Source organism: Podarcis erhardii (assembly GCF_964252035.2).
Source record: "Podarcis erhardii genome assembly, chromosome: 13".
Taxonomy (NCBI): Eukaryota; Metazoa; Chordata; class Lepidosauria; order Squamata; family Lacertidae; genus Podarcis; species Podarcis erhardii.
Genome location: NC_138502.1, coordinates 19,957,086 through 19,982,670, shown reverse-complemented (window position 1 = coordinate 19,982,670; position 25,585 = coordinate 19,957,086). Strand labels below are relative to the sequence as shown.

General features: G+C 44.6%; 1 protein-coding gene across 8 annotated transcripts; it reads right to left on the bottom strand.

The window, feature by feature from the left end:
• Positions 1-16: 16 nt before the first annotated feature.
• On the bottom strand, positions 17-25,518 carry LOC309327709 (serine protease 27-like). Of its 8 annotated transcripts, none has more exons than XM_081837120.1 (7): positions 25,431-25,518; positions 22,471-22,731; positions 5,325-5,351; positions 5,057-5,225; positions 2,871-3,148; positions 1,334-1,509; positions 17-479 (listed from the first exon to the last, which is right to left on the bottom strand). In XM_081837120.1, the coding sequence occupies exons 2-7, from the start codon at positions 22,520-22,522 to the stop codon at positions 240-242; spliced, it is 942 nt and encodes a 313-aa protein (XP_081693246.1). In that variant the 5' UTR covers positions 22,523-22,731; positions 25,431-25,518; the 3' UTR covers positions 17-239. The 8 variants fall into 8 exon arrangements, with proteins under 8 accessions (XP_081693246.1, XP_081693243.1, XP_081693241.1 ...); XM_081837117.1 differs by lacking the exon at positions 25,431-25,518 and adding an exon at positions 25,153-25,392; XM_081837115.1 differs by lacking the exon at positions 25,431-25,518 and adding an exon at positions 24,831-24,971.
• Positions 25,519-25,585: the final 67 nt, after the last annotated feature.

Here is a 25,585-nt window from a genome sequence, read left to right as displayed (position 1 = left end):
AAACTCTGGTTCCTCCTTACATTTCCAGACATTTTATTTTTCAAATCTAGCTCAGTCACTTCTCATCAGTTGAGCAAAACTAGGTAAGGGAGAAGGAAATACACAGATTGGTCCCCCAGTAGAAGCTCAGTCTTCAAGTGTCAGCATTCAGACCTTCCAAGCTTTCTCTGAGGACAGGCCAACTTGCACGCCAAAGCAAGATGGCCACAGTGAAACACATTGGGAGAAGGTAGGGTGGGTCACAAAAGGACATTGGTTAAGGCCAGGAGAAGGAGTGGAATCAAGAGGGTAGCCAAACTGGTATGGACATCAGTGGCTGCCAATTTCTCATGTGTGGTGTCTTCAATCCAGTCCATGAAGGAGGTGACTAGGGTGTAGATGCCGGGTTGAGAGCTCTCCACACAACCAAATGTTATGCTCACTCCCGTCAGGAACCAGACATCGTTCTGCTGACAGACTAGAGGTCCCCCTGAGTCGCCCTGGCAAGAAAAGGAGACAGGGTCTCCATTACTCTCTTGAGAAGAGGCACCAAAATGCACAGAGGGTTTGATAACCTGAAACAAATTGCATGAATGTGTTTATTTATCACACTGGTGTCCATTCCTGTTTCTCATTTTCCAAGTTTGAAGTTCAGTTCTCCATATTTCCACATCAGCTTGCAATTGTTTTTAATAAAAAAAAAGTCCTCATGAAATTTAATCAGCGTTTGAGAGCAAATTTCTCCTGATATGAATATTTTTGTACACCATTTTGCCTAATATGCACATTTTTTGCAAAGCAATTGCCTCTGATATAATTCAATTTTACATGTTATTTTGACTAACGTATGTATTAACGCGCACACTTTGCTTTGGTACATGCATTTTTGTACATATTACTTGACTGGGGAACTACACTGCCAAAAAAAGCCCCCCAAAAACATATTTCAAAGGATGGCTGTGTTTGTTTTGCAAAGTGCAAATAAGGTAGCTTTGCCTTAAATGCAAACCGAAAAAAAAAATTCCCTTCTCTATCCTAACAAACTGGCATTATATTATGTGACATGTTGCTGCTATTCTTTGAGATAATATAAGATCAACACAACTGCCTGTATTTCTGGACTCTCTTGGAGTGTGGTGGGATGGCACGGTCATGACACATACCACAAAATTTACCACTACACCACCGTCTATATTTTCCAGGGCTGGACACTGCTACTGAAAACAAGTTTTGGTTCAGCTGCGATGACCACAAATTCACAATATTTCTGCCATCGTAGCCTCACAGGCTGCTCCTGTCCCCGCCCTGCAATATCCTACATCATTACTATAATACTCTGGTTCATGATTCTTACAAAGCAGGCATGCTTCCCAACTTCTGAATACCCAGCACATATCATGTCATCATAGATGAACCTGTAGCCCTTGGGGATGGTCTTGTCACTACTTATGTTGTGATAGACTCCGTTGCAGTCTTCAGCTTCTAGGATCAGCACTTCCACCTTCTGTAGGGTCTGAGTGACTAGGGAGCCTTGGGCAAAAGAAAGGAAGCATAAGGCACAGTCTCAAATTTCACCAGACAACATTCATTACAGCCTTACTGGTTTTTAAGAGCTGACCAGCACGTAGTTTGCTGGTTTGGAACACAAAGTTGCCCAGCTTGTACAGTGGTGCCCCGCAAGACGAATGCCTCGCAAGACGAAAAACTCGCTAGACGAAAGAGTTTTCCATTTTTGAGGTGCTTCGCAAGACGAATTTCCCTATGGGCTTGCTTCGCAAGATGAAAACGTCTTGCGAGTTCTTGTGAGTTTCCCCCCTTTTTTTTCCTTTTTCTAAGCCACTAATAGCCGCTAAGCCGCTAAGCCGCTAATAGCCGTGCTTCGCAAGACGAAAAAACCGCAAGACGAAGAGACTCGCGGAACGAATTAATTTCGTCTTGCGAGGCACCACTGTAAAGGATGGGCATGTTCTGAATCAGGCTTCATTCCCCACAAAAAAATTCTGCAGCTCAGTGATACAGACCACGCTAGCTCTTTCATCAAATCACAACAAAGTGATTAACAGTGATACCTGCATTGCAAGGGAATGGACTAGGACTCTTTGGGTCCCTTCCAACTCTACTATTTTATGATTCTATTGGGAACCAACTTGTGGTCAATAGCACTTCCACCAGGCTGGAAGGCCAGCTCACTAGCTGTGCAACTACGCCCCTGAGAAGTGAGGGAAGGGCCAGAAGAGGAGGTGGTCTGTATCCACCTGCGTTCTTTGGGTCATGCTCTCTGCCAAGGCCAGGTGGAACTTAGACTAGCTTCAGGGCGAGGTTCAAGCTGGGCACCAGGCAGCATCAAAGCTGAATGCAGGGACCCAGGCTATGCTCCACAACCACAAAGCTGCTATGTTGATTCAGCAGGGAGCAAGCTAAGTCTCAGCCCTCTAGAATAGCAGCACAGCTGAGTCTTCATGGTGAACCCCACCCATCCTGGAAGATGCTACCTTGCTTAAAGGAGGCCAGCTCTCTCCACTAGCCTCATGCTGTGATGGGGTTGGGTGAGTCTCTGGTCACGCTTGGCCCTCCATGGAGTCTTCCCAGTCCAAAGATGGCAGTACCACCTCCTTTGGCTGGGGTCATGCTGGCCCTACAGGTTCCTCTGGTAGAACTGCTTCTGGGGACACTGAAACCTGGTCCCTGGCCATGCTTTCCCCTACTTGTGATCATTGTTATGGGGCGCTCCTGCCATCTTCCCAACTTCTTATCAACACAGATTCCTGTCTTCCTAGTCAATATGATTCCCAGCCTCCTGCCTAAACCCTTCTTCTCCCCTAAAGCCACAAAGCAGTGCCACCATCTCCAATAAGCAGCATGACTTAGCGAGACCCCAAGCTTGTTCTTACCTCCTTTAAAGGGGGCGCCCCAGCCAGCAATCCAGCACATCATCCCTCCGTAGAAGACAAAAGGTTGAAAAGTATTTGGGAGGCAGACAGGCAAAATCATTTTGGAGAAATGCACTGCATTTGCCAGCTGCACCAGAGCAATATCGGCACTAAGGCCAAAACCAGCATAAAACGGGTGTATTATGATCTTGTTGACATTGGATGAGAACATGGCAGCTGTGGGTGCAGTGAGCTCATATTCCCCCAGGTTTACTCTGTACTCACGTACATTCAGTGGCCTGTGGGAGACAAGGAGCAATCAGTGACTTGCGCAGTGGGAAGGCTTGTGTTCAAATCCTTACTCAGCTCTGAAGTTCTCTAGGAATCCTTTGGAAAGGAGCCCACTCTGTCTTCAAGGGGTTGTTGGGAGGCTAATCATCAAGTAGTTTCCTCAGAAGAAAACCCATCCCCCCCCCACACCCACATAGGATTTACTTCCATAGAAACATGTTTAGATATTCAGAGAAAAATGGATGAAGTAGCCAAGCACTGTTCCTGGCTTCTGACACATGCTCTAAACCATTATAATACACCAAATAAGGATTTAAATCAAGCAGACACTGTGCACTCTCCTTCCTCGGAGGTTTTTAAGCAGAGGTTGGATGGCCATCTGCCATGGATGTTTTAGCTGAGATTCCTACATTGCCGGGGGTTTGACCAGATGATCCTGTGTGTCCCTTCCAACTCTACAATTCTATGAATCAGTTGCCAGCATAATAGTGTTAATTCTGCATTTGACATGATGAACTCTTAACTATGTGTAACTATTATAACTATTATTAATGTTGTATTTTATTAAAGTGAATTAATATTACACTTTAGAAAGTCACATTTCAAGTTATTAACTCTAAACATAGTTTCCAAATTTTGCCATTTTTGGTATCAGCAACATGGATTTCTTGCACTGAAGAATTTCAGTGGTGATGTTGGATCACATGGTGTTGATGATGATTTGTAATCAGGCCCTTCATCCCAAAGGAGCTCAGGGTGGCAAACAGCAAAATGTTAAAACAGTGCAAATTTAAAATCAAGTAAAAGCATTTAAACACAATTTAAAACCGTCTGAAAGAATTTAGAGCCTCTAAGAATCATTTAAAAGCAATTACATACCCTCATCAAATTCAGGGTTGCCATGTCTTGTACCTCTCGGCCATCAAATGCCTGAGTCAACAGGAATGTTATTAAATTTCAAGTGAAAACCAATACAGAGGGAAACAGGAGCATCTCACCAGGGAGGGCATTCCATAAACGAGGAACCACCAGTGAGAAGTCCCTGTCACACCGTGTCATAGGTCAGTGCTAACTGGGCAGCAGCCAGAAGTGGCACCACCAACAGACAATAATAATAATAATAATTTATTATTTATACCCCGCCTATCTGGCTGGGCTTCCCCAGTCACTCTGGGCAGCTCCCAACCGAATATTAAAAACACAATACAGCATTAAACATTAAAAACTTCCCTAAACAGGGCTGCCTTCAGATGTTTTTTAAATGTAAGGTAGTTGCTTATTGCCTTGACATCTGATGGGAGGGCGTTTCACAGGGCAGGCGCCACTACCAATAAGGCCCTCTGCCTGGTTCCATGTAACCTCTCTTCTTGCAATGAGGGAACCACCAGAAGGCCCTCTGTGCTGGACCTCAGTGTCTGGGCTGAACAATGGGGGTGGAGATGCTCCTTCAGGTATACAGGACTGAGGCTGTTTAGGGCTTTAAAGGTCAGCACTAACACTTTGAATTGTGCTCAGAAATGTACTGGGAGCCAATGCAGATCTCACAGGATCAGTGTTATATGATCTCGGCGGCCATTCCCAGTCACCAGTCTAGCTGCTGCATTCTGGATTAATTGCAGTTTCCGAGTCACCTTCAAAGGTAGCCCCACGTAGAGCGCACTGCAGTAGTCCAAGCAGGAGATAACAAGAGCATGCACCACTCTGGCGAGACAGTCTACAGGCAGGTAGGGTCTCAGCTTGCATACCAGATGAAGCTGGTAGACAGCTGCCCTGGACACAGAATTAACCTGTGCCTCCATGGACAGCTGTGAGTCCAAAATGACTCCCAGGCTGCACACCTGGTCCTTCAGGGGCACAGGTACCCCATAATAATGGTTGGCTGCACGGATCTTCCCAACAGGTTGCTTTCGACTCACCCGTCAAAGCAATGGGCAGCTGTCACCACCCACTGGGATGAGATCAGGCTTCCACCGCACACATGTACCCTGTTCCTTCGGATGCTGACGGTCCACGGCCATTCCCCTTCATCAGCTTCCTGCCACCCAGTTAAACGAGTGGTATGCTTCACTTCAGGCTGGCCGCAGGCTGCAGAGAGGAACCAGGAGCAGTCAGAGGGGCAGGGAGCAAAGCTAAGATTGGTGAACACCTGCCTCTTGTAGCTATGGACTCACATATCTTCCTCACCTGGTTGAGCAGAATTTTTATTGGTACCTGCAAAAGGAAAGGAGACAGGAGTCAAGAAGGCAGGGTGGGAAATTGTGAGCATTAAGGTGGAGCAGTGGTGGCTGGTCCCCATTGGGACTGATAGGGTGGGAGGCAAGGAGGCCAACAGTAGGTGGCGCTAGAGCTGGCAGAGCCAACTAATTTTCATTTTTCCCCCATCCTCCTCCCTACTGAGTTCTACAAGGGGCAACACCAAGACTAAAGAGGAGAAAGCTGCCAGTTAGTGCTACCTTCAGGACTAGAAGCAAGGAAGGGGAATGAGACTTTGTGCTGACCACCAGGAAGGGCTTTTTCCACCTTGCTTGCCCCACTCTCCAGCTCAGGGGACCCTGGGAGCTTTCAGAATGGAGGTGCTGCCACAGGCATTATGTGTGTCTTGTGATGAACGGAGTGGAAGACCATGGGTCACGGGGGTGGGAAGAGAGTGTGAGTGAATTCAAACATGCTTAGCTCATTTTGGTTCTTTGTTTGCTAACGTTGTTAATATTGCTTTACAGATGTAGTGCTTTGAATTTTATAATATGACTTTTATTGTGGTTGTGCTGTTTAGCTTCTTTTTTAGTTGTTTTGTTAATTGTGTTTTACAGAAGGCAGTTGTTTTGCTGATTATTTGTCATTACTCACTGATGACTTGTTAATTATTTTATATGATTTATGTTGTAATTGGGATGTTCTATTATGTTTTTGTTAATTAATTAAAAGACGCCTTCTTCTCGGGAGAAAAGTGATGACAAACTTAGACAGCTTCTCAAAAAGCAGAGACATTACCTTGTCAACAAAAATCTGTATATTTTAAGCTATGGTTTTCCCTGTAATTATGTATGAAGTGAGAGCTGGACCACAAAGAAGGCTGATCGCCAGAGAATTGATGCTTTTGAACTGTGGTGCTGGAGGAAACTCTTGAGAGTCCCATGGAATGAAAAAAGATCAAACCTATCCATTCTGGTGGAAATCAACCCTGAGTGCTCACTGGAAAGACAGATTCTGAAGCTGAGGTTCAAATACTTTGGTCACCTCATGAGAAGAGAAGACTCCCTGGAAAAGACCCTGATGTTGGATAAGATTGAGGGCACAAAGAGAAGGGGACGACAGAGGATGAGATGGTTGGACAGTGGTATAGAAGCAACCAACATGAATTTGACGAAACTCCAGGAGGCAGTGGAAGACAGAAGCGCCTGGCATGCTCTGGTCCATGAGGTCACAAAGAGTCAGACACAACTAACTGACTAAACAACAACATTATGTTATTGATATTTATTGTTTATAAGCCACTTTGTGACTCGTGTGAATGAAAAGTGGCATAGGAAGGAAGGACCGTCTTCTGGACCGTCTTGAGGGGCTGGGAGCTGGGGGCACTGTCATACAGTGGTTCCGCTCCTTCCTCCTGGGCCGTGTTCAGAAAGTGGTGGTGGGGGATGAGTGTTCAGACCCCTGGGCTCTCACTTGTGGGGTGCCTCAGGGTTCTGTCCTCTCCCCCATGCTTTTCAACATCTACATGCAGCCGCTGGGAGGGATCATCAGGGGGTTTGGGCTGGGTGTTCATCAGTATGCAGATGATATCCAGCTCTACCTCTCTTTCAAATCAGAACCAGTGAAGGCGGTGACGGTCCTGTGTGAGTGTCTGGAGGCGGTTGGAGGATGGATGGTGGCTAACAGATTGAGATTGAATCCTGACAAGACAGAAGTACTGTTTCTGGGGGACAGGAGGCGGGCAGGTGTGGAGGACTCCCTGGTCCTGAATGGGGTACCTGTGCCCCTGAAGGACCAGGTGCGCAGCCTGGGAGTCATTTTGTTTTTATATATATATATATAAATATTTATTAAAGTTTTTGTTTTGTTTTTTAAAATAATTTTTATTGATTTTACAACATAAACAAAAAACAAATAAACATAACACGACTTCCCCGAACCTCCCCTTCACTGCATCCATATTTTAAAATTTTTAGCAATTCTTCATCCCGTTTTTATATTTAATTCTCTTTAAAAAAAAAAAATTCTATTTTATAAATTTCGATTTATAGCTGTAATTCTTTGTATCCAATCCCTTGACATCTTAACATTCCGAAATTTTACAACAATTTTTAAGATAGATTTTAAATTTTTTCCAGTCCTCCTCCACTGTCTCTTTCCTCTGGTCACGGATTCTGCCGGTCATCTCTGCCAGTCCCATAAATTCAGTCACCTTGGTCTGCCATTCTTCCAGAGTAGGTAATTCTTTAGTCTTCCAATACTTCGCCAAAAGAATTCTTGCTGCTGTTGTTGCATACATAAAAAAGGTCCTATCTTTCTTTGGTACCAATTGGCCGACCATGCCCAGGAGAAAAGCCTCCGGTTTCTTTACAAATGTCAAATTAAGGATTTTCTTAATTTCGTTATAGATCATTTCCCAGTAGGCCTTAATCTTTGGGCAGGTCCACCAAAGGTGATAAAAAGTTCCTTCACATTCATTACACTTCCAACAATTGTTATTGGGCAAATGATATATCTTTGCAAGCTTGACTGGGGTCATGTACCACCTATAGATCATTTTCATTATGTTCTCTTTCAGGGCACTGCATGCCGTAAATTTAATACCTGTGGTCCATAACTGCTCCCAGTCAGCAAACATAATATCATGACCAATATCCTGTGCCCACTTAATCATAGCTGATTTAACCGTTTCATCCTGTGTATTCCATTTTAGCAGCAGATTATACATTCTAGACAAATTCTTAGTATTGGGTTCTAGCAATTCTGTTTCTAACTTTGACCTCTCCTTCTGAAATCCTAGTTTTCTGTCCTGCTTAAAAGTTTCATTGATCTGGAAATAATGTAACCAATCTCGGACTTTAGGTTTCAATTTCTCGAAACTCTGTAGTTTCAACTTTTCACCATCATATTCTATAATTTCACAATATTTTGGCCAATCTGTATCCATGTTCAGTCTTTTTACCGCCTTGGCTTCCATTGGTGACAACCACCTAGGGGTTTTACTTTCAAACAAATCTTTATATCGATTCCATACATTATACAATGCTTTCCTAACAATATGGTTTTTAAAATTTCTATGTACCTTTACCTTATCGTACCATAAATATGCATGCCAACCAAAGTTATTATCATAACCTTCCAGGTCTAGAATGTCTGTATTCTCAAGAAGTAGCCATGGTTTCAGCCAGCAGAAAGCTGCTGCTTCATAGTAAAGTTTTAAGTCCGGCAGGGCAAAGCCCCCTCTATCCTTTGCATCAGTTAGAATCTTAAATTTTATTCTGGGTTTTTTGCCCTGCCAGACAAATTTAGATATGTCTTTCTGCCACTTCTTGAAACAATCCATCTTATCTAGGATTTGCAATGTCTGGAACAGAAACAACAATCTCGGCAATACATTCATCTTGATAACAGCAATTCGGCCTAACAAGGAAAGTCTCAATCTTGACCATATATCAAAATCTTTCTTCACTTCAGCCCAACATTTCTCATAATTATCTTTAAATAGGTTCACATTCTTAGATGTTAAATTCACCCCCAGATATTTTACCTTTTTAGTAATTTCCAAACCAGTTTCTCTTTGAAAACTGTCTTTTTCCCCCACCGTAAGATTTTTTTCCAACACCTTTGTCTTATGTTTATTTAATTTAAAACCTGCTACCTGACCAAATATTTCAATAAGTTCCAAAACTCTTTTTGTACTGGTTTCTGGCTGTTGTAATGTCAAAACTAGATCATCTGCAAATGCTCTTAACTTATAATGTTTAGTTCCGACCTGTATACCTTTAACCAGCTGGTCTCTTCTAATCATATTTAGGAAAACCTCCAGTACCGATATAAACAATAGAGGAGAGATTGGGCATCCCTGTCGTGTCCCTTTCTCTATTGGAATTTCGTCCATAACCATACCATTTACAATTAGTTTGGCCTTTTGCTCAGAGTAAATTGCACTTATACCATTTTCAAAGTTCTTGCCTACCCCCATCCCTTGGAGATTCCTCTTCATAAAGCTCCAACAAATATTGTCAAAGGCTTTCTCTGCATCCACAAAAATCAAAACAGCTTTTCTATTTATGTCAGTTTCCAGAAGTTCTAGAATATCTATAATATTCCTCACATTATCTGACAATTGCCTGCCTGGTAGAAAGCCTGTTTGGTCCCTGTGAATCTCCTCTAACAACACTTTTTTGAATCTTTTTGCTAAAATGTCTGCAAAAATTTTATAATCCACATTCAAAAGTGATATAGGGCGATAATTCTTAACTTGATGTTTCTCAGTTTCTGTCTTCGGTATAAGTGAAATGAATGCTTCCTTCCACGATTCGGGAGCCTTTTTCCCTTCCAAAATTTGATTGCAGACTTCTTTCAATGGTTGTATTAACCAATCCTTCAGTACTTTATAATATCTCGCGGTTAGTCCGTCTGGTCCTGGTGATTTTCCCAGCTGCATATCCTGAATGGCGCTCTCTATTTCTTGATCTGTAATTTTCTCATTCAAACTCCTTCTATTATTTTCAGAGATTTTTGGTAGGCCGTATTTTCCGATAAATTCTTCTATCTCCTGTTCGTTTTTTGGCCCTTGTTTGTATAATTTCTTGAAGAAACTTTGAAAACAATTGCTTATCTCATTTGGTTTATTAATAAACTTCCCATCTACTTCAAGTGATGTCACTGTATTCAATTTTTGCCTCTTTTTCAGTTGCCAAGACAGTAGCTTCCCACATTTATCTACGGACTCAAAAGTCTTTTGTCTCATTTGTTTAATTTTCCATTCTATTTCCTGATTCATCAATTCCATATATTGTGTTTGATAGAATTTTATTTCTCTTAATATCTCATGAGATTTAGGCTTAGATCTCAATTTCTTCTCCCCTTCTTTTATTAGGTTCCAAATTTTCTCTTTCTTCTCATTCTGTTTTTTCCTCTTTATTGAATTCTGTTGTATTAGGAAGCCACGCATCACGGCTTTACTTGCATCCCAAATAACTCTTTTTTCGGTGTCTGATCTCATGTTAATCTCGAAGTAGTCTTTAAGTGTTTTTTGGGCCTTTTTACAAATTTCCTCATCTCCAAAGAGGGTGTCATTCATTCTCCATCTAAAGGTTCCAGCTGTTGTCAGTTTCATTTCCATCTTGACAGCATTGTGGTCAGAACAGGTCTTTGGGCAGATTTCTATTTTTTTAACCTTCGATGCCAGATTACTAGAAGTCCATATTTGATCAATTCTAGTCCATGTCATTTTTGCTTCAGAGAAAAAGGTCCCCTCCCTTTCCAGAGGGTTCCTAGTTCTCCAAATGTCAATCAGGTCCATAGTGTCAGTCAGTTCAAAGAAAGTCTTTGGTAGTCTTCCATCATTAGATATTGTTTGTCTTTGGGCCTTGTCCATGTTTGTGGAGACGACTCCATTCATATCACCCATCATTATGATTTTAAAATCCAAAAAGTCCATTAAAGTCTCGTGCAACTTCTTGAAAAATTCAGCCTTCCCCTCGTTTGGTGCATAAACTCCAACAATCAACATCTTTTCTCCATAAATTTGAATTTCCACTGCCAGGTATCTTCCTTGGTCATCCTTAAAAATCAGTTTTGGTTCAAATTTTTCCTTAACATAAATCACAACTCCTCTTTTCTTAACTCTATCTGATGAAATAAATTCTTGTCCTAATCTCTTGTTTATTAAAAGTTTTCTATGTATCCTGGCAATGTGGGTTTCTTGTAGGCAGATTACATCTAGATGTTCTTTCTTTAATAGATGAAATACTTGGCCCCTTTTTCGAGGGTGGTTCAAACCATTACAATTCCAGCTGTAGAGTTGCAGAGACATTTTTGTTATTGGGTAGCTCTTCCACCGACTGCACCAAGTTGTTGTTCCTCCTCGGTCGGTGCTCGGTTCAGTCCAAATGATAGATTTGAAATGTCCGGTACTTCCCCCTCACTAACAGTTCCTTTCTGAAGATCCTCTTGATTTCTTTCCAAAAAGAGTTCTTTATCCTGGTTTGATTTTATTTTAATTTTCTTCCCTTTAAAGTTAAAGGACAGCCCTTGTGGAAATTCCCACCTGAATGGGATATTATTCTGTTTAAGTAGATCAACTAATTCTTTAAATTAAACTAATTCTTTAAGTTTTTGAATATGAATGCACAAATAATAAACAATCTTACTTCTGTCACAAACATAGTTTCATCACTTCTTTGGACTCCCTCGCATCTCCCGCTCCCATTTACATCATTAAAAGGTTTTTCCAAACAAATTATCAACTTGTTTACAATCTCGTGTCCACTCATTCAAATATAATCTAGCAATTCTTCCAAAAAATTTTATATTTTCTTTAGTCTCACTTATCATCAAATAAATCTAATTTAGTGGTGGCCAATTTTTTATAATCTAGCATCCTTCTTAACATTCAACCAAATTACAATGTTTTTGTAGATACATCTTAAATTTCTTCCAGTCTTCCTCAATCTTCTCTTCTCCCAGGTCTCGGATTCTGCCAGTCATCTCGGCCAGTTGCATATAGTCCATCAGCTGCATCTGCCACTCTTCCAGTGTGGGTAGATCTTGAGTTTTCCAGTTTTTTGCGATGAGTATCCTTGCTGCCGTTGTTGCATACATAAAGAATGTTCGGTCCTTCTTTAGCACCTTCTGGCCGACAATACCCAGAAGGAAGGCCTCTGGTTTCTTAGTGAAGGTATACTTAAATACCTTTTTCAGCTCATTATATATCATTTCCCAGAAGGCCTTCACCTTAGGGCATGTCCACCAGAGGTGAAAGAATGTTCCTTCATTTTCCTTACATTTCCAACATTTATTATCAGACGAATGGTATATTTTGGCAAGTTTAACTGGGGTCATATACCATCTATATATCATTTTCATTACATTTTCCTTCAGAGCATTACATGCGGTGAAGTTCAGCCCAGTGGTCCACAACCTTTCCCAATCCTCAAACATAATGTTATGCCCAATGTCCTGTGCCCACTTTATCATAGCCGATTTAACCATTTCGTCTTGTGTATTCCATTTTAACAGCAAGTTATACATTCTAGATAGTACCTTAGTCTTTGGTTCTAACAATTCTGTTTCTAACTTCGATTTCTCCACCTGGAACCCTAACTTTTTGTCATTTTTAAAAACTTCTTTCATCTGAGCGTAATGTAACCAGTCTCGCACTTTATCCTTCATTTTCTCCAAACTCTGCAATTTCCAATTGTCTCCATCTTTTTCTAATATTTCCCAATATTTTGGCCATTTGGCCTCCATATTGGGTCTTTTTCGGGCCTTAGCTTCCAGAGGTGAAAGCCACCTTGGAGTTTTATTTTCCAGTAAGTCTTTATATTTTGTCCAGACGTTAAACACTGCTTTCCTGACAATATGGTTCTTAAAGGCCTTATTGATCTTAACTTTGTCATACCATAAGTATGCATGCCAACCAAAAGCATTGTTAAAACCTTCCAGGTCCAGTACGTCAGTGTCTTCGAGAAGTAGCCAGTCTTTTAGCCAGCAGAAAGCTGCGGCTTCATAGTACAACTTTAAGTCTGGCAGGGCAAAGCCCCCTCTTTCTTTCGCATCTGTTAATATCTTAAACTTAATTCTGGGCTTTTTGCCCTGCCAGACAAATTTAGATATATCTTTCTGCCACTTCCGGAAGCACTCCGTTTTGTCCACAATCTGTAGTGTTTGAAACAAAAATAACATTTTTGGCAATATGTCAGGGAACTGCCATCGGAGAGACAGGTGGTGGACAGGCTACAGGAGAAAAGGAGAGAATCTGCAGTAGAAGAGGGAACCAGCAGGGGGAGTGCAGGAGTCACAGCGGAGGGGAGGCTCTGGGATGCTTCCAGTGAGAGTAGTGGAGAGGTAACGGGACCCCCGTTGGGAACGCCCACCCTTCGCCGGAAACTGTCACGCAGAGAGTCTCGAAAGCGCATGTCTGTCAAAGAGCTTTTATGTTGGCGTAAATTCCGTAGACGCCCACTGTCAGATTCTACCAGCGACTGACGGAGTCATGCTTTGGGGGCTCCGTTAGTGCATCGGTTTGGATGACCAGCCAAACCCCAGAGGGATCAAGCTTTTACGCACAAGCAGCTCACTATCCCATCACAGCAATCTGACAGTCTTTGAAAGCAGCTTGTGCAAGCAGAAGGCATCATGAGCGAACCATCCGGAACCGGAGGAGCAGGAGCGGGAGCTGGCGCAGATCCAAGCCTGGAACAAAGGTACAGGGCGTTGGAGGTCCAGCTGGCACTGCAAACGGCGAGGCTCGAGGAGAGGAGGGCTCAAGATGCAGATAAGGGGAAGACCACCCCACTTGCCAGACGGGTGCCTGGACTGGTGCAGAAATTTGGGGGGGATCCCCGGAACTATCAAGCCTTTAGGACAGAGATGCAATATGCTCTCAATCTACTGTTTGATGACTTCCCCGACGAGAACTCTAGAGTGGCGTACGTGATTGGCCATCTAGAGGGAGGGGCGAGGGACTGGGTTCGGCCCCTGATGGCAGCCAATAATGAAATCTTAAAGGACACAATGAAGTTTTTCCGCGCCATGGACTTGATGTTTTCCAGCGAGATCGAGCAGGGAGTGGTGCGCAGGCAGTTAATGGCGTGTAAACAGGGGAGCCGATCTGTACGTGAGTACTGGACTGAGTTCACCATGCTGATTCATAGACTTGGGTGGGACCTTGCTAGTGAACCTATTCAAATGCTGTTTGAAGAAGGTCTCTCTCCGGCAGTGAAAGATGAACTTTCCCGGGCGCCTAGGGCGGAGTCTATGGATCAGCTGACTAAATCAGCGCTGTCCATTGGGGCACGCCAGGAAGCTAGAGCTATGGAAAAGCGGGAAGGAAAGGGGGAACGTTGGAAGGACTTCCGCATTCCAGAGATTCCGGAGCAGCCTTTCCCGCCAGCAGAGCCGATGGAACTTGGAACAGCGCGCGCGCGCGCAGTTTCAAACACCAGTGAAGGGCGGAAGAAGGAGGGAAAGAGCGGCAAGAGATGCTATCTCTGCCAACAGCCAGGTCACTTTGCCAGAGTCTGTCCGCAAAGGAAGGAATGGCAAGGGATGGCGGGAACTGTTGGGGGGAAGGAGGAAGAAGAAATCACGGAGCCAGTAAAAGCCAACGCCTGGTTGCCAACATCAGGGCACAGCAGCCAGGCCAGGGAGTAATGAATGTGCCCACGCCGGAACCTCCAAGACCAGCGCTTGTGATAGAGGTGTTGCTGGAACTGGCAAACGGACACCCACTGAAGATAAAGGCGCTATTGGATTCAGGTAGCTCATGTAATTTCATGAGCAAAGAGTTTGCAGCTGCACACCAAATACAGACTATCCCATTGAGTAAGCCTTTGCAGGTTACCACGATTGATGGGAGGGAGCTGTTGGGAGGAGAAGTGAGCCAACAGACTGTACCAATGATAATGAGGGTGGCACGACACACCGAACTGATAGCGTTTAACGTAGCCACCTTGGGAGGAGCTCCTATTATCTTGGGTATGAGCTGGCTGGCGCTACACGATCCGCTAGTAGGCTGGCATCAGAGAGTGGTTTCCTTTGGATCAGCACATTGCCTAGAACACTGCAAGGAGGGAGAGGCTCAGGCAGGCGCCAGGGGCACTCTAGCAGGGATGGAAGTGATGGACAAAGGGAGGGTGCCACCACAATACGCTGACTTGCTTGACGTATTCAGCGAAAAAGAAGCAGATAAACTGCCCCCGCACAGACCCTTTGATTGTCAAATTACCTTACTCCCAGGAGCACAATTGCCAGTGGGCAAGCTGTATGCAATGTCAGACAGTGAGATGCAGGAGTTAAGGGAGTTCATTGACAAGAATCTCAAGCGAGGTTTCATCAGAGAGTCACGAGCGGTGGGGGGCAGCCCAGTGTTCTTTGTGGACAAAAAAAACACGGGCAAGCCTAGGCTTGTATGTGATTTCAGGGCCCTAAATGCAGTGTCAGAACCAGTGACTTTCCCTATGCCCAGAATTGATGACATTCTAACACGGGTGAGAAAAGGGAAAAATTTTACCAAGCTGGACCTTAGGGGGGCATATAACTTGATACGTGTGAGAAAGGGGGATGAGTGGAAGACCACTATGTTCACCCCCTTGGGGGCCTTTGAGTACACCGTTATGCCTTTCGGATTACAAGGGGGCTCCGCCTGTTTTCAATCATTCATGAATCACGTCCTGGGGCCACTGCTCTACAAGAACTGCGTAGCGTTCTTAGATGACGTTCTGGTGTACTCAGACAATGAGGAGCAGCATGTGCGAGATGTAAGAGAGGTACTGAGCAAGCTGCGAGAAAACCGGCTGTGGGTGAAACTGGAGAAGTGTCAGTTTCATACCAAGGAGGTGGAATTCCTGGGGTACCGGTTGTCTGACAAGGGATTGGCCATGGATCCCAGCAAGGTTCAAGCGGTACTGGAATGGAAAACACCAAAGACCAAGAAGGACGTGCAAAGGTTCCTGGGCTTCGGAAACTTCTATAGGAAGTTCATCAAAAACTTTGCCCATTTAACAGCGCCCATCACGGATTGTCTTAGTAGCAAAAAGAAATTTGTTTGGACGGGAGAAGCGCAACAAGCGTTCAAACGCTTAAAGCAGGCGTTTGCGTCGGAAGAGCAACTCTTGCACGTGGATCTACAACAACCAATGAGAGTGGAGACGGACGCGTCAGACCGAGCGGTGGGGGCCGTTCTTCTCCAGCCGGGAAAAGATACGTCTGAATGGAGACCGTGTGCATTCTTCTCGCGGAAGTTGAACAAATCAGAGAGGAACTACACAGTGTACGACCGAGAACTGCTCGCCATTCATGAAGCATTCCGGAAATGGCGGCACTTGCTGATTGGGGCGCAGCACAAGGTTCAAGTCCGAACTGACCACAAAAATCTGGAATACTGGAGAACAGCCCGAGTGCTGAACCAGAGACAAGTGAGATGGGCCCAGGAGTTCTCCAAATTCCACTTTGAGATTCGTTACGTGCCCGGCTCCGAGAACGTGAGGGCGGACGCTCTTTCCAGGAAACCTGAGTACTTAGAGGGGGAGGGAGCGCCTGAGGCAAGGCATGTAATCCCTGAAGACCGCTGGGTGTGTGGGGCGGCATTGGTGGGGCAGAGGGAACTGATAGAGGGTACGGAGAACGATGAATACGCCCAAGAGAAACTCAGAGAGCTCCGGAGGACAGAGGGAAACAATTTACTTCCAGGTTCTGGAGGAAACTTATGAGCTTACTGCACGTAGAACTCAATTTCTCAACTGCCCGGCACCCAGAAACCAATGGGCAAGCGGAAAGGGCAAATGGGGTTTTACAACAATACCTGAGGTGTTATGTAAAAGACAGAGAAAATGATTGGGTGGATAAGTTACCTCTAGCAGAATTTGCCTACAACAACGCGGAGAACGTGTCCACAGGGATGAGTCCCTTCCTGGCAAATTATGGGTGTCACCCCCGGGCATTCCCAGGAGAGGGAGGGGAGAGGTGGAGCGTGCCGGCGGCGGAATATTTTTTTGAAGAGATGGAGGCGATCCACCGTCAGCTTCAACTTAACTTAGAGAAAGCCAAGGAAGAATATAAGAAGCAAGCAGACAGAAATAGGAGGGAAGGTGAAACTATAAGGGTGGGGGACCGGGTGTGGTTGTCCACCCAAGGGCTACCGTTCAAGGGCGGGAGTAAGAAATTGAGGCCCAAAAGATTGGGACCCTTTGAGGTCATACAGCAGGTCAACCCAGTGGCATTCAAACTCAGGCTGCCCAGTCACATGAAATTACACCCAGTATTTCACAGGTCATTACTGTCGCCGTACCGAGAGGGACGCGAGTGGGGGGAGCGTGAGAGAGAGGCCACCCAAACGCCCGTGATAGAAGAGAGAGAGCGCGACATGAACGTGGCAGGAATCATTGATTCCAGGTGGAAGGGGAATCAGGTGGAATATCTGGTAGAATGGGAGGGGGAAGCAGAGTCGGAAAACACTTGGGTACCAGCAGAGGTAGTCAATGACGAGGTTTTAATAGAAACATTTCATCAGCGTTTCCCAAGAAAACCGCAACCCGTGGCTCGATTTAGAAGGGAACACTTTGGGACCACCGATGAGGAAGGAGAGTTTGAAGGGTTCCCAGAGTCAGGGGTGGGTGAAGAAGCCGACTCCGACGAAGAAGAGGAAGACGGGGAGAGAGACGGTACGCCGTGGCTGGAAGTGTTAGAATCCTCGGGCGACGAGGAGAGTTCCTTCAGGGGCTTTCCGCCCTCACCGCCAGTGGGAGAGGAGGCGGGAGGGGGTGAAGGGGGCCCTGGGGGGGAGGTGGATGTCAGGGAACTGCCATCGGAGAGACAGGTGGTGGACAGGCTACAGGAGAAAAGGAGAGAATCTGCAGTAGATGAGGGAACCAGCAGGGGGAGTGCAGGAGTCACAGCGGAGGGGAGGCTCTGGGATGCTTCCAGTGAGAGTAGTGGAGAGGTAACGGGACCCCCGTTGGGAACGCCCACCCTTCGCCGGAAACTGTCACGCAGAGAGTCTCGAAAGCGCATGTCTGTCAAAGAGCTTTTATGTTGGCGTAAATTCCGTAGACGCCCACTGTCAGATTCTACCAGCGACTGACGGAGTCATGCTTTGGGGGCTCCGTTAGTGCATCGGTTTGGATGACCAGCCAAACCCCAGAGGGATCAAGCTTTTACGCACAAGCAGCTCACTATCCCATCACACAATACATTCATCTTAATAGCAGCAATTCGGCCTAACAAAGAAAGCTTCAGTTTTGTCCCACTATCCAAGTCTCTCTTAATTTCAGACCAACATTTTTCATAGTTATCCTTAAATAGACTCAGATTTTTTGCTGTTATATTTACCCCTAGGTACTTTACCTTCTTAACCATAGTTAGTTCTGTTTCTCTCTGAAACCGTTCTGACTCTGTATCTGTCAAATTTTTTCCCAGCACCTTGGTTTTCTGTTTGTTTAATTTAAATCCCGCCACCCGACCAAAGTCCTGAATCAATTGTAATACTCTTTTCGTACTAGATTCTGGCTCCTGCAGGGTCAAAACTAGGTCATCTGCAAAAGCTTTAAGTTTGTATTGTTTCGCTCCGACCTGAATCCCTTCCACCAACCGGTCCCCTCTGATCATGTTCAAGAGTACCTCCAGAACCGAGATAAATAACAGAGGGGAAATCGGGCAGCCTTGTCGTGTTCCTTTTTCAATTTTGAACTCTTCTGTAACCACATTGTTAACTATCAATTTGGCCTTTTGTTCTGAATATATTGCATCAATCCCATTCTCAAACCCCCGTCCCACTCCCATTTCTTTTAAGTTTCCCTTCATAAATTTCCAAGAAATATTATCAAAGGCCTTCTCCGCGTCTATAAAAATTAGCACTGCTTTTGTATTTATATCTGTTTGCAAAAGTTCCAAAATGTCAATAATGTTCCTTGTATTAGCAAACATGTGTCTACCTGGGAGAAAGCCTGCTTGGTCTTTATGAATTACCTCGTTTAAAACTCTTTTAAATCTACTTGCCAAAACATCTGCAAATATTTTGTAATCCACATTTAAAAGGGAGATGGGACGGTAGTTCTTAAGTTGTGTCTTTTCAGTTTCCAGTTTAGGTATCAATGTGATAAAGGCTTCCTTCCACGATTCCGGCGCCCTCTTCCCCTCCATAATTTCGTTACAGACCTCCATCATTGGTTGGATCAAGTAGTCTTTTAATATCTTATAATACTTGGAAGTCAAGCCGTCTGGCCCTGGAGATTTGCCCAGTTGCATGTTCTGAATGGCTTGTTCAATCTCTTGTTGTGTTATTTTGTTGTTCAGGATTAATCTGTTTTTTTGTGACAACTTTGTTAGTCCATTTCTTTCCAAAAATTGTTTAATCTCAACCTCGTCTTGCAGCCCTTGAGTATATAATTTTTTGAAGTATCTCTGGAAGCACTTTCTAATTTCCATGGGGTTCTGAATATTTCTTCCTTCAATTTCTAGATGTGTAACTGTATTTAATTTTTGTCTCTTCTTCAACTGCCATGCAAGCAGTTTCCCACATTTATTCGCCGATTCAAAAGTTTTTTGTTTCATTAATTTAATCTTCCACTCTATTTCCTGGTTTATCAATTTAGAATATTGTGCTTGGTATAGTTTAATTTCTCTCAGAATCGGCTGTGACTTCGGATTTGATCTTAATTTCTTCTCCAATTCTTTAATTTTCTGCAAGATCTTATCTTTCCTTTCATTTTGTGTCCTTTTCTTTACGGCGTTCTGTTGTATCAAGAACCCCCTCATCACAGCTTTGCTTGCGTCCCAGATAGTTCTTTTTTCCACCGTAGTGTTCATATTTATCTCGAAGTAATCCTTCAGAGTTTTTTGGGCCTTCTTAATAATCTCCTGGTCTCTAAACAAGTTGTCATTCATCTTCCATCTAAAGGAACCGGTTGGCAATAGTGTCATGTCCATCTTCAGCGCATTATGGTCAGAGCAGGTCTTTGGGCAGATTTCCACTTTTCTAACCTTGGGTGTCAGACCTCTAGTTATCCATATTTGGTCGATTCTTGTCCAAGTCAGCTGGGCTTCAGAGAAGAATGTTCCCTCTCTTCCCAGGGGGTTCTTAGTTCTCCAAATGTCAATCCAGTCCATATTGTCTGTCATTTCAAAAAAAGTCTTTGGTAGTCTGCCGTCTTTTGTAACATTTTGGTTTTGTGACTTATCCATGTTAGTCGATACGACCCCATTCATATCTCCCATCATGATGATGTTGTTGTAGTCCAGATAGTCCAGCATAATCTCATGCAACTTCTTATGAAATTCCGATTTCCCGTCATTTGGTGCATAAATTCCTAGTATCAGAATCTTTTCTCCTTGATTTTGTATCTCAATTGCTAATATTCTTCCATGTTCATCTTTGAATAAAAATTTAGGTGACAGGCTCTCTTTTGCATATATCACCACCCCTCGCTACTTTACTCTGTCCGAAGATATAAATTCTTGGCCAAGTCTTTTGTTTATTAACACCTTTCTATGGAGCCTAGTCACATGTGTTTCTTGTAAGCAAACAATGTCCAATTGTTCTTTTTTTAATATATGAAAAATTTTCCTCCTTTTTTCCGGGATGTTACAACCATTAATGTTCCAACTCAAAAGTTGCAGAGACATCCTGAATAAATCTGGTTATTTTTCGGGGGGTGGTACCTTATTCAAAGGATCTTCGGGATCCAAGGGTGCAGGTACCTCTGGTGTTTCAGGCCCTGGAAGTTGATCAATTCCTTTGTGAAGGTCCTCTCCGTATGCGTTCAGAAATTTATCTCTATCTTCCAATGTTCTGATTTTGATCTTCTTCCCTCTAAAGGTGAAAGATAATCCTTGGGGGAATTCCCACCTAAAGATGATTGAGTTGTTCCTTAGCAATCTTGTCAGCTCCAATCTTGTCATTTTGGACTCACAGCTGTCCATGGAGGCACAGGTTAAATCCGTGTCCAGGGCAGCTGTGTACCAGCTCCATCTGGTACGCAGGCTGAGACCCTATCTGCCTGTGGACTGCCTCGCCAGAGTGGTGCATGCTCTGGTTATCTCCCGCTTGGACTACTGCAATGCACTCTACGTGGGGCTACCTTTGAAGGTGACCCGGAAACTACAACTAATCCAGAACGCAGCAGCCAGACTGGTGACAGGGAGCGGCCGCCGAGACCATATAACACCGGTCTTGAAAGACCTACATTGGCTCCCAGTACGTTTCCGAGCACAATTCAAAGTGTTGGTGCTGACCTTTAAAGCCCTAAACGGCCTCGGTCCAGTATACCTGAAGGAGCGTCTCCACCCCCATCGTTCTATCCGGACACTGAAGTCCAGCGCTGAGGGCCTTCTGGCGGTTCCCTCACTGCGAGAAGCCAAGTTACAGGGAACCAGGCAGAGGGCCTTCTCGGTAGTGGCGCCCTCCCTGTGGAATGCCCTCCCACCAGATGTCAAAGAGAACAACAACTACCAGACTTTTAGAAGACATCTGAAGGCAGCCCTGTTTAGGGATGCTTTTAATGTTTGATGTATCATAGTATTTTAATATTCTTTTGGAAGCCGCCCAGAGTGGCTGGGGAGGCCCAGCCAGATGGGCGGGGTATAAATAATAAATTATTATATTATTATTATTATAAGGAAGGAAGGAAGGAAGGAAGGAAGGAGGCAGGCAGCTGGGGTTTGCCTGAGGGCAGACTGATGTCATGGATAGCCTCCATGGAGATGAGCCCACAAGAACACCAAGCTCGTCTATGGTGAAGTATGGCCATGTCAAGAGCATGACAGAGCAAGCCACTAAAAAGCCAGCAATGGCTCCAATAAACACAGCAATTAATCTGCCTCTGGGGTGTTGATAAGAAACATTTTCTGAGTTCGGTAGCACAGAAATAGGTGCACGGAGGAAATCCAAACCTCCTAAAAGTCGTTGAAAGGCAGACCATGTTTTGGTCCAGCTAAGAATTAGCCACAAGTCTGATCATACAGTACCAGAAAACAGAATTCAAGTCCTCCCACGTTCCAGACTCTGGGCTCCGAATACACAAAGACATCTCTTCTCAATCACACATTTCCCCACATTAGAGTTGCCATCCGGATTCTGGCAGGGTCCCAGTGCATTTGATTTCTGCTTGCAAGGGGTCGACAAGTGAAATCTTCCCCAATATTGCATCTCCAAAAGAAAAGCAACCCATTTGAATGTTTGCATAAGATGCACTGGGTCTGGCAAGGGCAAAAAGTGCTCCCAGAACAGAGGATATAGTTTAGGTATTTAGGGCCCTGGATCTCATTTCTCAAGCCCCCTTAATTCCCACCAAACTTTCACCCCATCTACTAACACAACTGCTTTAACAGCTAGAGTCCGCACCTAGGAATCTGCATATCCCCTGGCTTCTAGGGCCTCTTGCTATGACCCACTGTCCTCTCAGTTAAAGTATCCTTGCCCTTTTGCTTCTTCCACTTTGTATCCCATCCCCAATTCCTCTCCCCCCCCCCCAAGAGAATCCAGGAGTCCTGGATCATTCCTTCCCAAAGAACGAGCAAAATTGGCAGCTCAGATGGGACACAGAATGGCTGCCATGCGTGGAAGAGAACAGGGGTAGTTCTCACATTCCCAGGAGACCACACAGACAAATATACACCACTCCTGATGCCTCACCTCTCAGCAACAGGAGGAGGAGCACAATCTGGGAAGAGCAGAAACTCAGCATAGTCCGGGCAGCCCTGGATCATCCAACTCTGATGCCAACCAGAGAAGAGACTGCTGGGCTCGGCTGCTTAGTCCAAGCAACCTTTGCAGGATCAGTGCACCAGGGAAAGGGCACAACCCAAGAGCTGGTGGTTATTGTCCTGGTGGAGTCTGCTTAGCTGTTCCTTCAACATCTACCATTCCATTCACGATATTTATTTGCAGAAATTTCTACACCACCAATAATGAGAAAAAGGATAATGTTGGTGAACAGCATAAAACAAACAATAAAATAAAATATGACAGTAATAATACTGACCTATCTCATAGGTGGGGGGGTTAGGAGAAATGAGGTAATATAGAATTTGGGGGAATAATATAAGGTAACAGCAGCAGGCAACGGGGTAGATGAATCTGTCATTTCAGCTTTTCCTAGTCATTACACATTCCCTCCTCAAAAATGAACATTTCTCCTAATATTTGTATAGTTGTGCACAATTGTTCCTAGTAGAGGCATGTTTTGCAAGCAAAACCTCCTTAACAGAATGCATTTTTGTACATTATTTTCACTAATACACACATTTTTGGATGCACATTCTTTTGAAGAGCTGCATCTGACTATTCAGGCAAGTGCAATTTTCAAAGGAGACAGCTGTGTTCCTATTCACATATTGGTTCAGAAACTTCAATTCATTCATTTTTAACCTAACCTTGCTACAGAGTGCATACCAGATTGCTGTTGAAACTCTTATTCCCATTCCAAGATAAAAAACAGCAACTGACACACACGGGATATGAGGGAAACTTATGCCAGTTCCTTTTGGAGGGTTTACCACTGCTACTGACCCACTCATGGGGGCTATGAGGTCAATTTAGTATCTGCAAGCTGCCTTGAGTCCCATCAGTGAAAAAGGTGGGGTACTAATAAATTTATTATTACTATTATTATTATTATTACTATTATTAGTTATGCCAAGTTACTGCTCAAAGTGAATTGAGCATGCATAAGAGGAGTTTGGACTAGATGACCCACAAAGCCCCTTCCAACTCTGCAAATCTATGATTCTTTGATCCCTTCCTGCCTATTTTCTTCTCTCACACAGGCAATACACTTCTTTTTGTCACCATTTCCAAGCTACTTGAATCAGGAGTGCCAACTTGGTCCCGCAACTGTGGGTGCCCAGGGCCGTGGGTGCCATGCAGCGTGCATGGCCTTGGCCCCGAAATTTGTGGGTGCCAGGTCCCTTCATGGGGAATTTTATGGGTGCTTGGGCACCCAGGGCCCCAGGGAGTTGGCACTTATGACTTGAACCTCTCCCAAGTCCAATCTTTATTTCTAACACACAAAACAATACGACTGCTTCAAACCAAAGTGGATGGAGTGTGGGTGGAGGAATGGAATGGAGTGGAGTGGAGTGGTGGGGTAGGACAGGGCATGGTGGACTGAACACCCCACTCCACCTCCCACTGGTCAAATAAAATATTGATTGGACAACATAGTGCCTGCTGGCCCCTGGTGGCGAGATGTGGAGGCACATGCAGATATGCTTAGCAGCCATTTGGTTCCATTGCCCAACTTCACTGTATACTTCAAAAGAGTCAATAATTTGTACTATTTTTGGATTCTGGAAGGTGGCTTCATGGCTATGACATCAGCCTGATGAACTCCCCCCACCCACCCCATTTTGCCTCATCCCCTTGCTTCATATAACATTTTGCCTGATGAAGAGCTCTGCGGAATCCGAAAGCTTGCCACACTTCTGTGGCATTTAATAATGTATTAAGATTTTAGAGGAGCGTGGTTCCTCATGGGGCAACATGGCTACATTTGTTTTGTTTTTTTTACAGAACTTGGTTGTATTTGTATGCAGATTAATATTTTCAAAAGGCACTCCCAACATTTCTCCGGATGTTTTCAAATGTACACTTTGTTGAACCTTGAGCCCTAAATTTAGGCTCAATACTGTGATTGGGAGCTTAAACTGGTTTGTTAAGCAGGGTCCTGTGCAGCTCCCTGGCTGGGGTTTCTCCTAGGCTAGAGGAAAAGAGAATGTTGATCCATACAACACAATAGAAATAGCAATTTCCCAGTCACCAGGACAATAGGCAGAAGCAAGTGCAAATCTCACGTGGGATCACAAAGCGTACATGTCAGGAGATGGCCTTTTCCTGACATGCAAGGTTTACACACGCAAGCTTGTGGCAAAGGGAGAGGTTGTGCACAGGTGTTAGGGAATCCTCACCTCCCTGCAGTCTTAACTGACCACACATTGGAATAATCCCTTATCATTGTGACTCCAGTAATTTTGTAAAAAGCTGGCCCTTTCTACCTGTAGTTGTCAGATTATGGCTACATGTAAATGAAGCGATGCATTTTGTCACGCATAAAAATCGCACAGGGACTCCACAGGTCTCCTCCACAAGCAGTAATGAATGAGTAAAAGATTGGTGCAAAGAGAAGAGCCTCTTTTCTCCAGCCAGCATCCAAACTGTCAGTTGGCTGCCGTTATGAGGGAGCTATGGACTCTATAGAGTCCATGAAACACAATGCTACAAAATGGTGGTCCTTCCACGAAGTGAAGGGGAGGGAGTCCTTCTCAAGATGGCAGCAGCCTCAGTCCACAGTTACATAACGATCTTGCGCTTGACCACCTCATCCCAGTGGTCGTTGGGCAGCCTCCCTTGGCTCGGGGATGCGGAAACGCCCTTCCTAAGATGGCTCCCGGCGATCGCCGTTTCTCTCCTTCCTTGCAAGGTTAAATAGGGTTAAAACACCAGAGATAAGGATTAAATGCTACCCGGAGACCAGAGAGACGCCGGAGCTTTGACAGACGGGTAGCATGACGGCAACCTTTGACCTCCCCCAAACTGGCGGAAGCAAGCCTCATAAAATGGGGCTTGGGAAGAGGAGAATTATGTGCGGAGGAGACCTTCTCAGCATGGCTGGGTTTGAGCGCGCCCTTCGCAAGATGGCGGCGATTCCTGTCATAACCCGCCTGCCTTCCTCGCCCCGCCCGCACCACCACCACTCTCCGCTCTCTCTTTTATCTCTATGGTTCCTTCTCGAGCGTCCCTTTGACTTAGT